Source organism: Manacus candei, unplaced genomic scaffold, assembly GCF_025592945.1.
Source record: "Manacus candei isolate 608988 ecotype Guabito, Panama unplaced genomic scaffold, ASM2559294v1 h1tg000043l, whole genome shotgun sequence".
Taxonomy (NCBI): domain Eukaryota; kingdom Metazoa; phylum Chordata; class Aves; order Passeriformes; family Pipridae; genus Manacus; species Manacus candei.
In genome coordinates, this window is record NW_026138091.1 from 10,283,732 (window position 1) to 10,303,422 (window position 19,691).

A 19,691-nucleotide genomic window follows, 5' to 3' on the forward strand; every position below is an offset into this window, starting at 1 on the left:
CTAATGGAAAATGTCAGTGGCTGCTGGCAGATGCAAAGAACTTAAGGCAGATGTTTGCCTCTTTTGATTTGTTCGCTTGTGTGCCTGACTCAACTGGCGGCAGGGCTCATTATGCATCATTATTACTTTAGATTTTGAACCTATTTCTTCTCAAATTAATTGCTTCTGGCTGAGCTATCTGTAACCAATGTGATTAAATAGCATGAAAACAACCACTGATGTGTGGCTGTTGTCCATTAACTTTCCCAAGGAAACGCATAATTTGTTAAGACTGCTCTGGCAGCCAACGAATTTCATGAGTTTGGAAGCACAGTTCCACATCACTAAAAGGCTGGAGACAAAGCTTTGGTGCAGAAGAGGTGCTGGGCTGATTGGGATGGGGGTGGAATGTCACTGACAACTCTGATTATGCAAGATACGACATCAGGGATGCTGTGTGACCACTTGCACGGGGGGTACCTGCAGCAGGGTTCCTTTATTTCATTTGTTTTCAGACCAGTTGGAATGTGAAGTGGCTGTAGAAGCCCCTCTCATGGAGCTGTACTGGCTCTTCCTGCCACCTGGAGAAGAAGCCCATAGCTCCTCCGAGGGTGACAAGCATGTTGGGCACACTGGAACCACATTCTAACACCCGTGCTCTGAATTTGGGTTGAGGGATGGATTGCATTTCCCACTTTCATCTGTAGACACTCCCCTCTCTCTTTTTTTTTTTTTTAATTTAGTTTTTCTTATAAGAAAGAAGATGTTTGCTTTGCATATTGCTTAGTATCTCAATTAGTTAATTTAGTCTGGAAAGGAGATTTACCATTGACTCCCACGGTTGCCTTGGAAAAAAAAAAAAAGGAGACAAAACTCCTCTTCCTTTCAGCCTTCCGAATGATTATTGTGAAAGATGTGAAAGGTTACTTGTAAAGATTTTATTATTTGCAAAAACCACAGAGGATGAGTTTGGCAGAGGTCAATAAACAATACTGGAATCACCAGCTGACATTAGGGTCTTATTAACATGCATGTGAAATTGGAAAAAAAAATAAAAATAAACCCCCAATCCTTTATTCTGCACAATTTGACAAACTGGCAACAAGACATTCCTGCCCTGCACACTGGTAGTCTATGAAAGGGAAGGAAAGAATAAGGCTATTCTTAGCCCCCTTTATAGGCACACAAAGTACGGCACAGAAATGTCACTTGCTGGGGGGGCGGAGGGTTTGTTAAAGAGCCGAGGACAAGACCGCTGTGTAGAATCGTCCGACAGGGAAAGGGAACCTGCGGTTGTCAGCCCCGCGCCAGCTCGGCACACTCACATCTTGGTCAGCGACTGGAAACGTCCTGTTTTGTTTCCCCCAAACCCTGCCCTTCCAAAATTCTTTTTATTCGTGCTCAAAGATCAGTCGGTGGCTTCGCCGGACACTGGACGGCATCACGTCGGGAAGGAAACAACCGGTGACTTCAGCACGGGTCCGCCAGCAGGCAGGAGAGCGCCCCGAGGGTCGGGGCCAGCGCAGATCGGCCGCTGCCAGCCGCGGCCTCGGGGGCACACGGGCCCTCCCCGCCGCCCCCGCCCCGGTGGAGCTCCCCGGCAGAGCTCCCCTCAAAGTTCCCAGCGGCGCCCCCGGCTGTTGGGACCGGGCCCGCCCGCAGCTCCCCGACAGAGGACCCGGCTACCCCCCGCGCCCGGCGCGCCCTCGGCGGACGGGGCGGTGCCTCCCCCCGGCCCTGCCCGGCCCTGCTGGGCCCGGCGGAGGCGGTGGGCGGCTCCTGTGACCGTGGCATAAACCGGCGGCCCCTCCCGCTAGTGCCGCTGTCCCTGCTGGACGGCGGAGAGGAGAGCGGCTCTCCCGTGGGAGCCGGGCGGAGGCTGCTGCGGCGGCGGCTCTTCTCCAGCTGAGGGGCTGCGCCTGGTGGCGGCGGGGCGGGGAGCTGCGGGGCACGGGCGCGCCGCCTCCGCCTCCCGGCTGCCGCGGCCTCGCTCGTGCGGCTGCGGCGGCAGGAGGCTCCGGCGGGCTCCCCCATTGTCTGCCCGCGGGCGGAGGGCTGCGCTGCCCGCACGCCCCCCGCCCTCGCCTTTGTGTGCTCCGGCCGGCGGCGGGGCGGCGCGGCGCCTGCCGTGATGCGCGCTGCGGGGCGGCGCGGGGTCCGCGCCGCTCGGTGAGAGGCGGGGAGGGACCCAGCCTGTGCTCCGCTGGCTTTTTGCCCGCAGTTGCCGGAGAAGGTGGACTATGGACTGAGCGCATCGGTGTACCATGGAGTCGGGCATCCGCTTGAGCACGCTCTGCCTTCTCCTCTGCCTGGGGCCAGGTAGGCGGATGCCGGACCTGCCGGGAGAGCGCCTGGGAGCGGGGCTGGCGGAGCTTCGCAGCGGCCCCTGGCCCCTGGGCGGCCGCAGGTGCGGGGAGCGGCGGCGGGGCTCGGGGCCAACCCGGGAAGTTGCGGCGTCGGCGGGTGCGTGATGGCACTTTCTGGGTCAGTTTCAGGCTTTGGCGTGGACCCCTCGCTGCAGATCGACGTGCTGTCCGAGCTACAACTGGGAGGCTCCACGGAGGGCGTGCGCCAGGTGCCGGGGCTGCACAACGGGAGCAAAGCCTTCCTTTTCCCAGGTACGGCCGCCCGGCCCCAAAACTCCGGTCGCGGCCGTCGGACCCGGCGCCGCTCACGGGGCGCCCCCCACCCTTCACCCACCGCGAGGGGTTTGCCTGCTCCTGAGACACCGGGGGCCCGTCCCTTCCCTTCCTGTTCGATTTTCTTCCACTCTTCTTCACAGTCCCCCTCCTTTTTTTTTCCTCTCTCACCCCCTTTTTTTTTCTTTTTCCTTTGACTGGTAGACGCTTAATTAAACTACAGCAGGAACAAGGATGGCAGATGGCTTGTTTTGTGAGTCGTGGGGTGCGGTGATGAATAATAGCACCACCCACTCTACTGCTTTACTTGGGAAACGCTATCATACCCCAGTTCCAGCTAAGGAGAAGCTCAGTGAAAGTTTCATGTGAATTGAGCAAAATGGAGTGCCCTGGAGGAAGGAGGCAGATGGCTGGAAATAAGAACACCCTTTTTTTTTTTTGCCAAGGGAAACTAGCCCTTGGGAGCTTCTGTGACTACCTCCTGAGAAACAAAGAATGAGTTTTGGTCTCTTTTAGTGTTTATGATTGTTTGTTTGCTAATATTGGGAACCGGAATAAAATAGTAATCATCCATCTTTCAAAAATACATTTAGATGGTTTATTAAAAAGTATTAAACTTACTTATACTGTAATTCATAAAGGACTGTAAAATCACTCTTCATGTCTAGTTGAATATATTGGCATCAGTTACATTGCCTACATCTGCTCATTATCAGTGTATTTTTTAATTGCACATGTAAAATGAAGCTGGAGTCAAGAATATTTTTAGGAAAAAACCCAACTCTATCTTAATTAAAAAAAAAAGCCTAGGAATGGATTTTAGAAGCAAGTCTCTTCTCTGAAAGATGATTAAATGCTCCTTATAAACTATGACTAAACAAAACCAAGGAATATGGCTCAACATCTGGTGAAGCACAAGCAAATCTCCACATCAGCCTGCACTTTTAAAATAGGGGGGACCTGATCGCTGGCTTCTTGTGTCGTGCCAGAAGTTTCAGCTTGGATTTGAACAGATTTCTAGTGCAACAGGCAAGAGGCTGTGTTTCATGTACAGAAGAGTTATAATTCAAGGGAGAAAGGGCGATAAGATCTGAAAAGGAATTTTTTTTTTTTATGTTTGCATAAATGAGATAATTTATCAAAAGCTAGTAGTTGCCAAAGGCGCTTTTTTTTTTTTTTTTTTTTTTTTTTTTTTTTTTTTTTGAGGTGACCTCTCTAGATGTTCTTCCCCAGAACAGCCAGCATGTGTCACTATGGACACGAATGTGGAGACGCATGGGCATATGCGTTCTAAGACACTGGCACATGCAGGCTTCAAACATCTCTGATGGGCTTGTGGCTGCAGAGCAGAGCCCTCTGTGAAGGGGATGACTGCTTAGAATGGCAACGCGTTTGTGTGGCAGTGGAATTTGTGTCCTAAAATAGCTGTAATTTTTAAGGTATGGTTCTGAGTTGCAGCCCCATTGTACTATAATGGGTTGGGGTGAGGGGGAAGTCATAACTCACTTTGTCTTCAGTGATAACAGGATTAGAGATTTGGAAGAATAAGACTTCTTATATATTTTCCCAGTGACAGGACAAAAAACTACTGGGTTACTAAAGAATTTTTTTCTGAGTTCTTTCCTCTTTCCTTGCAATTATGAATGTACATAGTTCCCAAATGGGTTAGCAGCTTATTCATAACAAAAGGAGACAGGAGTTTTAAATTTTCAAAACAACCTTTTTATTTTGTTAAGAAGAATCAGGGGAATAACAAGGATGAAAACACTTGTGTCTAAATGGTGGTTGAAGTCACTCAGTGTCCCTTAGGAAGTCCTCAATGCCCTGCAGGACTGGAGACAATTTTCCCTACTACTGTATGAGATGACTGCTGATTTTCTTATAGTAAATGGGGTCCTTACTGAGCAGAGAGGTTTTAATTTTTGAACTTGCATTTAGAAATAGAGAAGTTTTCTTCCTTGATTAGACCACTGGGTCCACTTAGTAAATTTTGTTCTGCTCTTAGAGCTCACACTTTAGGAACATTGCTGCAGTGTATGCCTTTTGATGTATGTATTTACAGTGCTTGAATTTCAAATACATGTATGTGTTGACTTGGAATTTGGGTTTGCCTCTGCTTTTTTCCTTATTCCAGCTAGAGCGTTAGTTCTAGACAGAAATGATTTTTTGAGAATGATACAAATGACTTTAAATGATCTGTGAACTTATTCTGGAAGCTTTAACATGTGATCCTTTGCCTTTTGGTTTCTTTAGATATTGAATGTTGTCTTGTACTGCATACATATTTATATTTTAATATGTTGCCTTTTTGGATAGATCACACTTTCAACTGATGTGAAGCCTTATTTTACATAAGCTTAAAACATACAGAAATCCTAAATGCTGTTCTTTATTGTAGAAGGAAATTATGAAAGTAGCATGTTGAACTGCCAACAGGTAACAGACAAAGATATATGACAGGAAAATTGTACATACAGCTAAAACAGAGCAGTCTCTTTCCTTCTGTTTCTAGGCAAAAAGGTTTGACTGTTTAATTAGATGTAGTATCAATTTACAATACAAGGGTTTAGCATCTAATTGGCTGTTCTGACAAATTCTTCCTCATGTAATTGATTTTTCAAAAGTACTTATATTTCTAGGCCATATAAACCTGTAAGCAATTACTCTCTAAAGGTAATTTTAGGCTGTTATTGTCCATTCAAGAGCATTTAGAATGCTCCTTATTCATGATTTAGAAATAAATTTTAGCCATTTGAAATTTGCTGTCATTTGGGCTTTTTTGTTTGTTTGTTTGTTTGTTTGTACCTGTGTACTCTGAGTGCAGCAGATCTAGATGCTGTTGTCTTGGATTCTAAAACTTCATAAACATGTGATTCTCCTTGGTTGTTGTGGATGGTAGCAACTGAATACCACTGTAATCTGGCTCTAGTTAGCTACAGGGACTTTTCTTTCTGGAAGTGTGATTTGCAAAGTAATTGTAAAACGTTCCAGAGTAGCTTGTGGGAAGATACAATTATGAATAGAAAACAGGAGGAAGTCTTCAGAAATGTTAGTGCTGCTATATGTGAACATCTGCCAGCACTTTCTAGCCAACAGCAGATATTATTATGTCAAAATATGTTGAGAGGAAAATTATTCCTCTTCTGGTCAGAGCGGCAGAACAGAAGTCAGAATATCTATTTTGGTGACCGTTTATGTAAGTCAATGAAATTCTCAGTACCTTCGTTCTTCCCTTTGCAAAACAGGGATGACACTTGGGTAAAGCCCAAACCAGGTGGGTGGATTGAAGTATAATTAATTCAGTTGAAGGCTTTTGGAGAAGTACCTGTTGTGTTTCTTAGAATTCTTTCTTTGTAAATATAGTGCATTAATACAATGAGGAGATAGGTGGAGATGACAGTCAGTAACCATTTTCCTATGCAATATGGAAATCATATTGCTGCAAGAGCATTTGTTGCATATGTAATGGCAGGGAAGTTTGAAGAGGTGGACAAAACTACAACAGAGGTTGAAGGGTGAAAAGGCTTTTGGATGACTGTCTCAAGTCTATGCTAGGACACATAACATTAAGCACATGCAAGGTCCAGTGAAGCCAGGTATTTCAACTGGCAGTGGGAAATGGTGTTCTGAGATGTGAGAATCTAAAGAGGGGCTGCAAGAGTAACCTGGTCTTCTCTGTAATTTTGCTAGGCAGTAACTTTTTGTCACCCTCCCTCCTCCCTTTAGACTCTGTATATGTATTTTACAAATATAATATTTTGATAATCTTTCTGGATCTGTCTCCTTGAGAGGAAATAGTATGCATCAGACTATTTTTTGTCCAAAGAGTGTGTGCATATGTGTGTATGTATATAGTAATGGAGACATCTTTTATCTGTCTCCAGCACCAGTGGAGAGTGGTAGAAGGTACACCATAGATCAAGTGATGAGAGGCAAAAAAATGAAAACCAGGTGATGTGTAAGGACAGTATATGCCCATCAAAAGGTGGGCATATACTCAAAGAGGGGGCTGAAAGATGCACAGGAGAGTGCAGTCAGATGGTTACTAACACAGGAATGTGTATTTAAGAAAAAGATAAAAAGGAGATGGCAGTCATGAAAATGTGAGAGCTTATGTATCAATGCAGAAATTGGAACTCATTCAGAGGATAAGGTTGTTGTTTTTTTTTCTCTGCCAGTTAGGATATGTAATTCATAATATGGCTATAAATAATATTTTGATATTTCTGATGAGGAGGGACAGTTCTACAAGCAAGATGTGGTATATTCTGATGGGGAACGAGATGTGCTATAAAGCACCAGAAAATAATTTAACCTGTCACTGGGATGAATGAAAGGACTCGTCAGTACTGTTCTTTGAATTGGCACTTGCTGGCAGGAGGAAAAAAAACATCCCTAAAATAGGCCTCTTGGTATAAGAGATTTGTTACCTGTTGCTGTATGACTCAATCATTAGTACATTATTTTAAAACACTGGCAAGGCAATATTACTATATCTTATATGCCTTTGGAAGGTTCACTGTGTTTTGTCTCATGATACCTCTCTGGACATTACTAAATAAAGGAGCTAAAAATAAAGCTTTAAAAGTAGAGGCAAATAAACTTTCTCTCACAGAAATAGGATTTACATTGCCTATGCGCTTCACACACACAGCTTTTTCCTTGCCACCTGTCATTGAAACTATGGACAGATGCTTTCTGCAGGTTCCAGCTGAGCCTGCTGAAAATATTACTGTTCCCAGCTGCTTGTCACTACCTAAGAGCTAGAGGTTACTGTCCCAACAACTCTTCCAAAGCAAGAGATTATATGAGTGTTCCCATGTCTGCTGGTGACAAAGTCAGCCAGCTTCAGGAGCAAACCTGGCTGACTGCAGTGACATGGATTAGAGTCCTGCAAAATCCCCGTTCTCCAGCTGTACACCCCTCCCAGAGGAATGGTAACAGACAGCTGGGGAAGAGGATGGTAATGTTGCCAACTGGCTTAGCTGACTGCAGAGTGAATATCTATCTGCAGCATTTTTTGTCTTGCGTGCAAACTGGTTTCTTTTGGAAACACCGAATTATCAAAATGTGGGACCTCCAGCATAGAGATCATCTGTAGATAATAGAAGTTCTAAAAAAAGTTTAATTTCAGTAAGTACTGGCATGTTTTTTGATGTTAGAAATGTCTAGTGTAAGCAATTGCTCTGTGACAATGTGGTAGCCAGAAAGGTCCAGGTTTTGGCATATCTGGAACAACAGCCAAAGCTTTTCCTAGGCTGCCTTCCATCTCTGGCACTTTCCTAAGTCACCTCTGCACCCATGCAACAGTAACCATTGTAGTAGGGCACTGCCAGGGTAGCAATTGATGCTGCTGGGGAGCTGGGCTGGATGTTGAAGGAGAGCCCTGAAGAGCTGGGCTGCTTTTTTCTAGGGCCTGCTGCTCTAGCTGCTACTGCAAGGCATCCCCTTGCTCTGGAAGAGCTTAATGTTCAACATCCTCCTCCACCTGTTAGCAATGGTAGCAAGAGGAGGTGTTTGGGAAGCATCTGATGCTTGAAGAGCCTGCCCAAAAAGGAGGAAGTAGTATGTGAGAATCATACATCCATTTCCCATCCCAAACCATGCTGAGCTTTAATGCATGGAGAACTATGATGCACTTATCCACTGCTGAATAATCGTGAAGATACCCAGTACTGGTGATTGTGTTGCTTGCCAACTACTGCTGTGCTGGTTTATCTGTAAAGTAGAAAGGGAAAAAGTTAGGGGAAGAAAAATGTTTAAATATTGTGGGCTTGTGATTGATGCTTGTAATGGTACAGCAGAGGGTAGGACTGAGAAATAGAAACTGAATGGGTACCTATTATATGACAGATACCAAGGAAACCCTGGTTTCCAGAGAAGAAAAGCTTATTATCCCTGAATCTAGTCATTAGTGCATAGTCGATACAAAATAATGTTAAGGAATGTACTTGGCTTGTAGCTTTTGTGGATTGCACCTGTCTTATGCTGAAAGTTTCAAATAAATATTGTTGTTGAGAATGTATATTAGACATATGAAGTATCAAAAAAGTGTAAGTGTAGAGCAATAAAATTATCTTAAGTACAGCTCTAAAAATGATGCCATTGATCATCTCAAGAAAAATATTTTATGCAAAGTGTTATTTTCTTGTCCTTTTTTTTTATTTGTTTTTGTTTTTCTGCAGTGGACTTTCTATTGTGAGGGAAAGGAAATGAGCAGAGATTAAATATTCCCTCTAGCCTTTGGGGTTTGATTTTTTTTTTGTTTGTTTGTTTTAAATTCTTTCCATGTATCTTCATATAGCCTCTTGTCAGTCTGTTAAATTCTTAAGAGCATGGGTTCTGGAAGAAGCTACAGCATGGGGAGAGAAAGGATACCTACTAGGTGGTGTAAGTACCATACCTTGCCTACTAAGATCCCCTTGGAGATGATGCCAAGCAGCATGTCTTTGGTGGCTTTGCCTGGGCTTGGTGAGACAGCTGATATCTCCAGCCTCTGATACTTCAGCCTTTGGAGGGAATTAATACCTGCATTTATTAATCAGCAAGGGTGTGACTCAGTTTAGAGGAATGTTGTGTTGTATTGTGATCTTGTGGGCTTGAGCCTGTCTTTTTCACAGCCAGGTTGTGTCTGATATCTGCAATAAATTGAACTCCCTGGGGGTCTGTTTTCTATTGGGACAATGCCAATTCTCAAAAACTTTTTTAATGAGTGTTTGGTTGTTCAGGTTGATGCAAATAATCATGTTCTATTCATACCTTCAGTATCACCTAAAACAAGCATATTTGATGGAAAGCTGAAGATGGGTATGATGTACAGCTCTAAGGTGTGTATGAAAGGGAAATACATGAAGATGGTGTCAGTATGGTGATCTGGGGCAGAGCCCTGGTTGGTGCTGTGAGAAGGGACAGGATGGTCAAAGGAATGGGGCCAAAGGAGGCCTCTCTCCATGTTGATGTCCCAATCAAGAGCAACTAGACGCAGATGGCTGCTCACCTGGCAGCCACTCCTGCCAGCAGGGCAGGGGTGTTGACTGAAGTTAAAATGTGCAATATGAACAACAGGGCAGCATCTGTCCTGCATACCAGAGAGAACCCAGCACATGCAACGTGTGCCCTGAGAGAGAGGACAATGACTCTTCCGGGTAGCCGTTGAGCACATCTTTCCATGTTGCTGGGGGAGGATTGCATTAGCGAGAGGTAGTGATGTGGGAAAACAAGGTCTTGCTACCCTTATGTAATTGCTTTTGCTGTGACATAGTTCTGTAGTCACAAAGTATGCCTGAGACTTGCAAGGTTAATGTTTTTTTTTATGGTTTCTCCCCCTACTGCAGCATGATTCCTTTTCCAGTGAGGTTTCATAGAAGACAGCAGCATTTCCTACATCTAGATCAGTCACAATGTCTGTTTTTCCCCTACTATTTGCTAATAAGATTTGGGAAAGAGGTTTTCTACTCTCTTCTCTTCCCCATCTTATGTTCTTGTAGTCTGTATCCTCCAGGGCATATAGGTGCTAGCTTGGAAAAATAACTCCAAGTATGGTTAACTTCACTATTTCCACTGAGTCTTAGGGGAGGTACAGAACTGAGTTCATAAGTTACTTAAAACCATTGGATAAGAGCTGGAAATTTTATATAGCTGTCATTGGAAACTGTACTTCCATATAGTGACTCTTCAGTTCCCTATATTTGGTCCCATTTGGTTTTGTGCCAAGGTGCAGATGCACTGAGCAGTTCTTCTACTTGTGCTGTTAAGGTACAGCTGAATAAGGGGCGAAAAAGGATTTTCACTGGGTTGTTTGTTTGTTTGTTTGTTTGTTTGTTTTTTCCTGTCCATCTGTTTTGGCTAAATTCTTCTATATTTTATCTCAGTGTTTAAGAAATGCTAATTTTTCCCTCTTGGCATTGTCCATAAGATTTTCTCTCAGGAAAATCTGAGGGGAAATATGATAAGAAAGGGTACTTTAGCTTTTATTTTTTTTGCCTGGACAAATACCCATTACGAATGTTCACTCAGGTAGCTATTAGTGAACCCTAAAAACTTATACCAAACTTGTAGCAAATATGTCATTTAAGTTATGGTTCCATTGAGGAAGTAATTTTTTTTCTTATTTCTTTTTCTTTCTCTTTAAACCATATTTTGGTAGGGAAAAAGCTGTAGCCATTTTCAACATGGAAGAATTTTACAGTAAAAAATTCTATTATTTGTTACATTGAATAACATTTTGTTTGCTTTTCTTTTTTGGTGCATACATTTTTTGGGGGGTATGTGATGCTGATGACTTCAGAGACACGCAGGCTTAGAAAACTGACTTTTATGTTGAGTCATCTCATGAGATGCTGCTCGCAACTCTGGGCTGTTGCAAGGTGCTAAAGCAACGGACATGGTCTCTTACAAGACTAAAACAGACTTCTGAAGGCACAGTGTTCAAAAGGCTTTTAGCAGATTAACATTGGCTGCAGCAAAACATTGCTGCAATAGACTGTAATGTTTCCAAAGGAGCCATTATAATCAATATTGCTAGCGATCCATAACTGAGAACTCTCTTAGAGGAATTTGAGTGACTATTTTCCTCTCTGAAAACAGAGGGAGTATAATAAGAAAAAGACCTCCAGTTGTAGAATTGCTCACTCTGTCAGAGCAACATTTATACAATTTCCCCAGCATAAATACTTATTTAAGTATAATTAGATGGTAGTAACATCCATATTGTTTATCCTAAAAAGAGGTGACATGTACCAGCCTTGACTCTATGGCTGGAAGTCCACCAATCTCTAGATACAGCTGTGTAATGATCCAGAAGAGTTCCAAAGGACCTTTTCTGGTTTTGCAGTCAATAATCTGTGTTTTAATAACTCCCTAAATACACATTTGCATGTTGTGCCCCAACTGTTCCAAAGGCACTCTTAAGATTTCCTGTGACATTGACTAATATGCCTTGAACTTGAAGATTTGCTCAGCATCCATTCAAGGAAGAGGGTAGACTTGAGGAAAACCTTTTGTACCCTGTTCAGTGATGCTCTTTTTAAGAATCCCTGCATATACCATTAGTGTAACGAAAGCATACATGAATAAGATCTGGGAGGTTGAATTTTTTTAAAACTGAGATTGTGTCTGGGTTATTGCATTCACTCTGGGTTTCTGTATTTCAGAAGAATATCAATGAATTGCAGGGACTGAAGAGGACAACAAACCTGATTATACAGTAACAAAAGGACTGGCTTACTAAGAAAGCTTTTGAAAGAACTTCAGTATGTACAGCTTGTTCAAGCAATGACAAAAGTGTTGTATGATAAGTGTCTAGTATTAGAAAATTCTTAGAGGTTTAAAACGAAGGAATTATTTAGTATTCAGAGAGCTAGAGGTAAGAGTCAGGTAATGATACTGAGGATTTAAGACAAAAGGAGACTTTCACAGTGAACTAGTTTAGATTGTGGAATAGCTACTGAAAAGAAGTCGTGGAAATCTCCACACTTTTTATTTTTTAGAAGATAGCATGAAATAAAATATCTAGAAAACATTATCTATGTTGTAGTAATTGTGTTACATTCAGTTAATATGCTAAGGATGGGTGGATGACCCTGTAAGTTTTTCTGTATTCTGGAGATCTAGGGTATTGGTGGAGTTGCTGTAGTATAGGGAGAGATTTTCAAAGACACAAAGTAGCATCAAAGACCTGGTACTCAATAATGCAACTGGTACCTTTGTATTCTCCTGAAACCTGTTCTTTGGTGCACTTAAGTATGTTTTAGTGATATCCAGTTAAAATAAGCCTACAAGAGCAAAGAAATTAGGGTTTGGACAAATTTTATGATTTTAACTCATCCAAGCTTATAAATTGGATATGAGTTGAAAACCTGTAGCTGGTTAACCAGGGCTAGTGGACACATTCATAGAAGCGTGGACTCCATTTATACCTGACTTGAAAGGAAACTTCTTGCAGGAGCATCTGGACTCTAGTTCTCCCCAGCTTCCTTGAAACCTCTGGCAATGGTAGCTCAGGTTCCCAATGTATTTTCTGTCCGTCTTCCCTGCTCACAGCTGAGTTGTGTGTAATGGTATTCTTTGGATCCTTCCTCTTTGATGTTCCCGATTCAAAACCTTCTAACCTTTCATTTTCCTGGCATCAATACAGATATTCTGTGAGTCGAGATTTTTCCAAGAATGCCAGTACAGTTGGTGGCATTGGTGTCCCCCCTCTACCCTCAGGTGTGGTCTCTCTGCCAATTCCCCCTTGTTTTTGCTGCTGCCTAAATTCTGTTTACAGTTCAGTCTCCTGCCTTCTCCCCCTATCTGCTGCTGTTTGCTCAGTCTACTGTGGCTAGCAACAAAGGTGTTGGTTGTGCCTGGCATGCTTCAGATGTAATTTTTAACAGTTGCGGCCTCCCTCCCCCTGCCATGCTGTGCTACTTTTGCTGTTAGGATACAGGTTTAAGTTTTCTGAAGCTCTCTGTCTGCATTGGTGACTGTTGGCGATTCTCGTGTGTCAGAAGTTAATTTTTCATGCAGACCACATTGTTGTGGTTATCTGTGAAATTACAATGGATCTCATATTAATGTTTTCTTAAGCTCACCATTGTGTTATGTGAAAATAAATCAGCACTAAAATTCTTTACACTTTTGGTGAGCTGAAGGCAATTAGCCCTTATGTGGGCAAAAAATGCTTGTACCTCAGAAAGCCAGAAATGAAGGAAAACTAGGATGAGAGATTCAAACCAATGCAAAGAGGGAGAAACAGATTCTTAATGGGGGGGAAAAAAGGTAAACCCTCCAGAGCATTCAGAAATTATTATGATTGGGCTAGATCATCTGAAGGGCTCCTTTCCAGCCTAAATGATTCTGTGAAACACAGGCTGCAGGAGTTAGGTCCTCAGGACCATCATACTGGTCAGAAAAGGAGGTCTTGAGAGAAAATGACTGAGCAGAGAGCATGAATAAGTCTTACTGACACTTGCACAGTGAGAACCAAGTGAGGGAGAGATGTGGTATGTTGCTGAGAGGGTGTTGGAATGTCTACACCAAGCATGATCTTAATCCAGAGGTACCATGGTGGGTACTGATCTACAGTCTGTTACTGTATGATAGTTCACCACTGGAGTGTGATATAATTGAGAATTTGAATTGTGTCATGTCTTCAGGGAGAAGGGTAGGTCATGTCATGCAGCTTGATCTACACCTAGCATAATCTGTTTAGATGGTTTATTATTCTCATTAAGTTTGTACTTTATTGTTTTAAATTGATTAGGCTTTGTTTACCTTCAGTAGCCTACTTTTTCATTTGGAAAAGGCTGGCAACACTGCCTCTTCTTCCTATCTTCCCCCTCAGAGCACAACTTGAATAACTGTTAAAATCCTGACCATGCTATATGACAAGGGACTGAAAATAAAATCAGTCTTTTAGTAGTTCTAAGGTATATCATGCCCTTATTACAGTACCAGTATGACTGGAAGGCAATGCATTATTTTTCTTCTGCTCTTCAATGTCCCAGTGTTAACAGCATTTCTTGGTGTGATATTTTTGTTTGTTGTTAGGTCAGTTTGACACAAAGTGCTTATGTGACTGCATGCAGCCAAGCATAACTAGGTGCATATGCCACAGATGGCAGCAGCAAGGAAAACGAGAGGCTTGATTTTACTCCACAGGTTTCAAGGTATTCTCAAAGCAGCTTCTAGAAAGCTGCTTTGTGCCTAAAGGGAGCTCTGTGTGTGCATGTTTATATACACATATATATTTATAAAGCTACAGTAGCTGCTACCTTTTAAATGTAGCTAGAGCCTCTACTGAAATGAAGAACCAGAGAGAAATCCTACTCAATGCTACATCTGTGTCCTTGTTCAAACATAGTAGGTTTTATAGTAGTATAGTAGTATTGCTGTGAAAAACCTGAACAACATAATTATAAATAGCAGTACTTAATACTACCTTCAAAATTTAAAGAGGAATTAAAAATAGGGTTGAAATATAGACGAGGGAAAACTGATAATAATAAGAAAAAAAGCTATTGCATCATATAATTGATAATCTGGAAACTATAAATCACCAGAAAGCATTACAATTATAAATATATGGTGCAGAGCATACCATACAGCACACATTTTTATTTCCTAGGAGTGGAATTTCAGTAACAAGAACAGAAACTGTCTTTTATCTTCATCATTTTGTTATCATGTAATAGGTCTACTCTGTGTAGCACCCTCTCTCCTGGTGATAGTATCTAGCATGATGACATAGTTACACTGCAAGGGATACTATTTCTTCTGAACAAGGAGCAGAAGTTTTCTGTATCACCTATGCCTTTAAAAATTCCTGATAGTTCTTTTGTATGTGTGGTGCTTCCCCCTGTGATGATCTGTACGTTTCTAAAATTCCTTCCAGAAATGTTCAGGAGAGCACATTCTCATTTTCTATGGTGGTTTGGTGGGAGTTGTTTTAGTAACAATCTAGTGTGGCAGGATCTTTATTGCTTGGTAGCAAATCAGCTGTTTCAACCTCTTGTTCTGAGAAGAACCTTCTAATCTGGAGTCCTACACATTTAAAATTCAGGTTTTTCTACAGTTAGGTTTCTTATCCTTTCATTTGCAAAAGGTTTGAAAAATTATCAGAAATATGTTAGTGTAGATACAGTCACTAGAACCTTTACTGTACCTATTTACCTCTTATTTGCTTTTTACTTACTGAGTCCAAAGGTCATGAAACCCTTAGTCATGGACCCTACGTATTTTTGGAAGAGCATACCTGACTTTTTGAGGTGTAGCCTTTTTGAGGGCTGCTTTACGTTACAGTAAATGATTCCCACTTGTAATCCTATTGCAAATTCCTCCTTTGCTGAAAGGACCACAGTCCAAGGGAGGATGAGAGATGTCCAAGTGTCTTAGCATTGTGCTCTGACAAGTTAAGCCTGAGATTGAGAGAACCATGATACCTAGTCCTATGCTCAAATGAATGTTTATATAGTGGTGTAAATCTACCACTTGTTCTCTCTGCATCTACTTCTTTGTGTTGTATGGATCTACTAACCAAGCAAAGGTGCTGTCTATGGCTGTTTACATTGTGCTGTTGACACACTGAGGCAAACCACCACTGAAATGACATTTCCGTGGTCTGTAATGCAGGAGAAGAATCATGTTGAGCAGCTGCACCCTTCATTTGACAGCTTCACTGAAGGAATTGAATTCTGCTAGTGTAGAAGATGGGTGGGCTGGAAGGAAAGATCCACCTTCCCCATTCCACACAGTGCAGTCTAGTTAAGTACATGTGTGACACAAAGCCTGATTTTCAAGATCATGTTAGCAGTTTGCCATGTTTTGAAAGAGTTCAGTGGCTGGCACCTCAACAACTGTTTTGTAGCCTCACAGGGATGCAAAGAGACTGTTTTAGCAGGGGAAGTCATATTAGTTAGGCTGTGGGAAGGTAAGCTTAGCATCACAGAAAGATTCAGTTAGATGTGACTTTTCTTGATTTCTAGAAGCAGCCAGTCAGTACATAAGCTCAGAGGCTTAACCCAGCCACTAGAATAATTGCTCTCAAACTAGATTTGTATCATGTCTTCTGCAGAATGCTTCTAGGCAGATTTCAGTGGTATCATTGTCAATATACAGGGAAGGCATATTACATTACAACTGTACTTTGCCACAGTTGAATTTTCAAAGTCTATCCTAAAGAGTCATCCAAACCAGTGTCAGGAGCAGGCAGAAATAGTTGAAAGCTTGCTACCCCTCAGACATCTCAATCTATCATACCAGGTAGAAGGTTTTCCCCCATTAAATATATTCTATTTTAATTTTATTTGCATAGTTGTTAATTTTTAATGTTCCTATAGCTTCAAAACAAAAAGTTAAGAAAGGAAACAAGCTTAATAAACCAAGCAAAAATTCCCTGGGGACTTTGAACATGGAGAAGAAAACATTTCAAGCAAAGCACTGAACGAAATCACGATTATTTAGACAAATGTACAAATTATTCCTGATTACACAAGCAAGTTCAGTCCATAATAATGGTTTGGATATTTCAGATCAGAAACACTGCAACTGCCTTTAAGTCTAGGTGTCCAGGCTCTCAGTACCTTTCCCTCCTCTTGTCCAGCAGTGGATTTGAATTCTTAGTTGTGCCAAGATGACTTTAAACACCAAAGTATGTAGCATGTAGGTGAGCCATAGTTTTGGTCAGAAGTGATATGATTACCATTTTTTGAGGATGAACAGTATGAAGTTGAATTTTTTAAGCATGAGCAGCCAATATATTTGGGGGCAAAATGTGTTCAGAGACAGGTCCTTCTTCTAGTCTTTTGTGTCAGTCTGTTGTGACTTGTGGGACTTTGCATATGGTTTGAAGTGGAGGAAGCTGGATGATCCACCAAAGCTGTAGGTGACATTCAGAATAGAGGAAGCTACAAAGCAAAGGTAGCTGGAATCTCCCCAAACGGTGTGAGAACAAACTGTGACATTTTCCCCTTGTTTTTATTTGATTTAATGATTTGGCTTCAAGTCAGTTTTTGTTTCGATTGTTTAGTTTCAACTGAAGAGCATTTTGCCCTCTTTCTTTTCTCCTTCCCATCGATTGCATTTCTATCTGTATACATCCTTGCTGAAGCATTTCTTTAATGGAAATAAGAAGTGAGACACATTATGTTGTGGTGGTGTGTAAACTACAAGGGCAGTTTGTGGGCTATCTCCCTGAACAGTCTGTGGCTATCCCAAGGTCCTGATCATTTAAGATTTACTAGCATTCTTGCTCTTGGCACTTGTAAGTTTTTGTTCTGGTGAGACTAGGCTGTATCCAGTTTACAGGGAGCACTTGGGTACATAAAGGTCTAGATGCACCTGTTTGTATCCTGACATACATTTAAGTTGTAGTCCTAGTATTCACCTGGACTTGGGAACTAGACAGTGCTCCTGGGCCCTGCAGCTTAAGCACACCCTTTGGGAATGGCCCCACATTGGAGTCTTACAGGGTTAGTGTTTACCCTGTATCTTGTAGTCTTTTAAATTTGAGGTAGAACTGCAGCATCTTCCCCCATGCTCTTGCTGCATTCCTTCCTACAGCCTTGGAGAAACCAACTCAGATTCATGTGGGTTTGGAAAACTGTAGCTGCTCCTGTTTTGCTGTTCTCTCTGAAACGATTGGGAATCTATGAGAAGGCAATTAAAAATGTATAGGAAAAGTAGCTCAAAATGTTTTATGAGCTGATGTTATTTATCAGTTCAAATAGCAAAACAACCAGCCTTTCTGCTGAAGTATGTAAAGTGCATCACATCTAGCAGGGTTTTGGTCTAATAAAGGCTGTTTTACTTCTCTCTGTCTTCAGTTTTCATTACAGGAATGCAACTCCTGAATTTGAATGTACTGTGCTCCACTTAAAAACCTGCTACACCCTTTCAGAGTTGGAAAGATTCTGCTTTTGAATTGGCTTTGTATGCTGCCCCATTGGCTCACTGGCTGGAGCAGCTTAGCCCACATTGATTACTTAAAAAAAAGAACAATATTAAGTAAACAGTTGCCCTTTGTAGTCAGTGTGAAATTCCTATTTAAGAAAATATTAGCCAAAAACTGGAATATTGGGAAGTGACAGAATGTGAATGTATGCTTGTGACACTCATCTCAACTAGTGTAGGAAAATGAAACAAAATTGAGCCAGCCTTATTATATTTTTCAGATTCGTTTTAGCCTACAACCCTTTTTTTTCCTCACAAACCACTGGTCTTTAATTTGGATAGTTCAACAAACATACAGTCAGATGCAGAATTGATTTATAGATGCTGCTGTTAAAAGCTAATTATGTGCACATGAAACAAAGTGTGGAGCTCAACTAGTTAGGATGCCTCCTTCAAAGACTGTTCTGCAGGAGTCTGTTTTATAATTCAGTTCATACTGTATGTTTAGCTTTAGATGCTCTTCAGAAACTCAAGAGCACATCCTTTGCTGAAACAAGTTATCCATTGCTTAATAACTGCTTTTTTATTGTGGATTAGAAAACATCTGTAATGAATGGCTTGTCCTAAGTCTTTCCACTGTGTGATTTAGTATGCTGCTGGTGCTGTGTATGGAAATTTTCCTGCTTACCTTCAGTAACTTGTTTATGGCTGCTTCCAAAGCGGCCATTTGTGGTTTTTTTGTTGTTGTTTTTTTGTTGTTGTTTTTTTGTTTTGTCTTTGTTTTGTCTTTGTTTTGTCTTTGTTTTGTCTTTGTTTTGCCTTTGTTTTGCCTTTGTTTTGCCGTTGTTTTGCCGTTGTTTTGCCGTTGTTTTTTGTTTTGTTTTGTCTTGTCGTTGTTTTTTGTTTTGTTTTGTCTTGTCGTTGTTTTTTGTTTTGTTTTGTCTTGTCGTTGTTTTTTGTTTTGTTTTGTCTTGTCGTTGTTTTTTGTTTTGTTTTGTCTTGTCGTTGTTTTTTGTTTTGTTTTGTCTTGTCGTTGTTTTTTGTTTTGTTTTGTCGTTGTTTTGTCTTTGTTGTTGTTTTGTTTTTTGTTTGTGCTTTGTTTTTGTTTTGTTTGTTTTGGTTTGGTTTTTTGTTGTTGTTTTGGTTTGGTTTTTTGTGTTTTTTTGTTTTGTTGTTTTTTGTTTTGTTGGTTTTTTTTGTTGGTGTTTTGGTTTTTTGTTTTGTTTTCTTTGTTTTGTTGTTTTTTGTTTTGTTGTTTTTTGTTTTGTTGGGTTTTTTTGTTGGTGTTTTGATTTTTTGTTTTGTTTTCTTTGTTTTGTTGTTTTTTTGTTTTGTTGATTTTTTGTTTTGTTGTTTTTTGTTTTGTTGTTTTTTTGTTTTGTTGTTTTTTTGTTTTGTTGATTTTTTGTTTTGTTTTGTTTTTTGTTTTGTTGTTTTTTGTTTTGTTTTTTGTTTTGTTGTTTTTTGTTTTGTTGTTTTTTGTTTTGTTGTTTTTTGTTTTGTTGGTTTTTGTTTTGTTGTTGTTTTGTTTTGTTGTTTTTTTGTTTTGTTGTTTTTTGTTTTGTTGTTTTTTTGTTTTGTTGTTTTTTGTTTTGATTTGTCGTTGTTTTTTGTTTTGTCGTTGTTTTTTGTTTTGTTTTGTCGTTGTTTTGTCTTTGTTTTTGTTTTGTTTTTTGTTTGTGCATTGTTTTTGTTTTGTTT

The 19,691-nt window shown here is 41.1% G+C and overlaps 1 protein-coding gene across 2 annotated transcripts in view; it reads left to right on the top strand.

The window, feature by feature from the left end:
* Positions 1–1,846: 1,846 nt before the first annotated feature.
* The window catches only part of NELL2 (neural EGFL like 2), a 145,930-nt gene continuing 128,085 nt past the window's right edge, over positions 1,847–19,691 (top strand). Inside the window, exons 1-2 of one of the 2 annotated variants that reach the window (XM_051795791.1) lie at positions 1,847–2,298; positions 2,469–2,597. In XM_051795791.1, coding sequence (XP_051651751.1) covers positions 2,244–2,298; positions 2,469–2,597 — 184 coding nt within the window. In that variant the 5' untranslated portion in view covers positions 1,847–2,243. The remainder of the gene's footprint in view (positions 2,299–2,468; positions 2,598–19,691) is intronic. The other variant, XM_051795789.1, reaches the window with a different exon arrangement.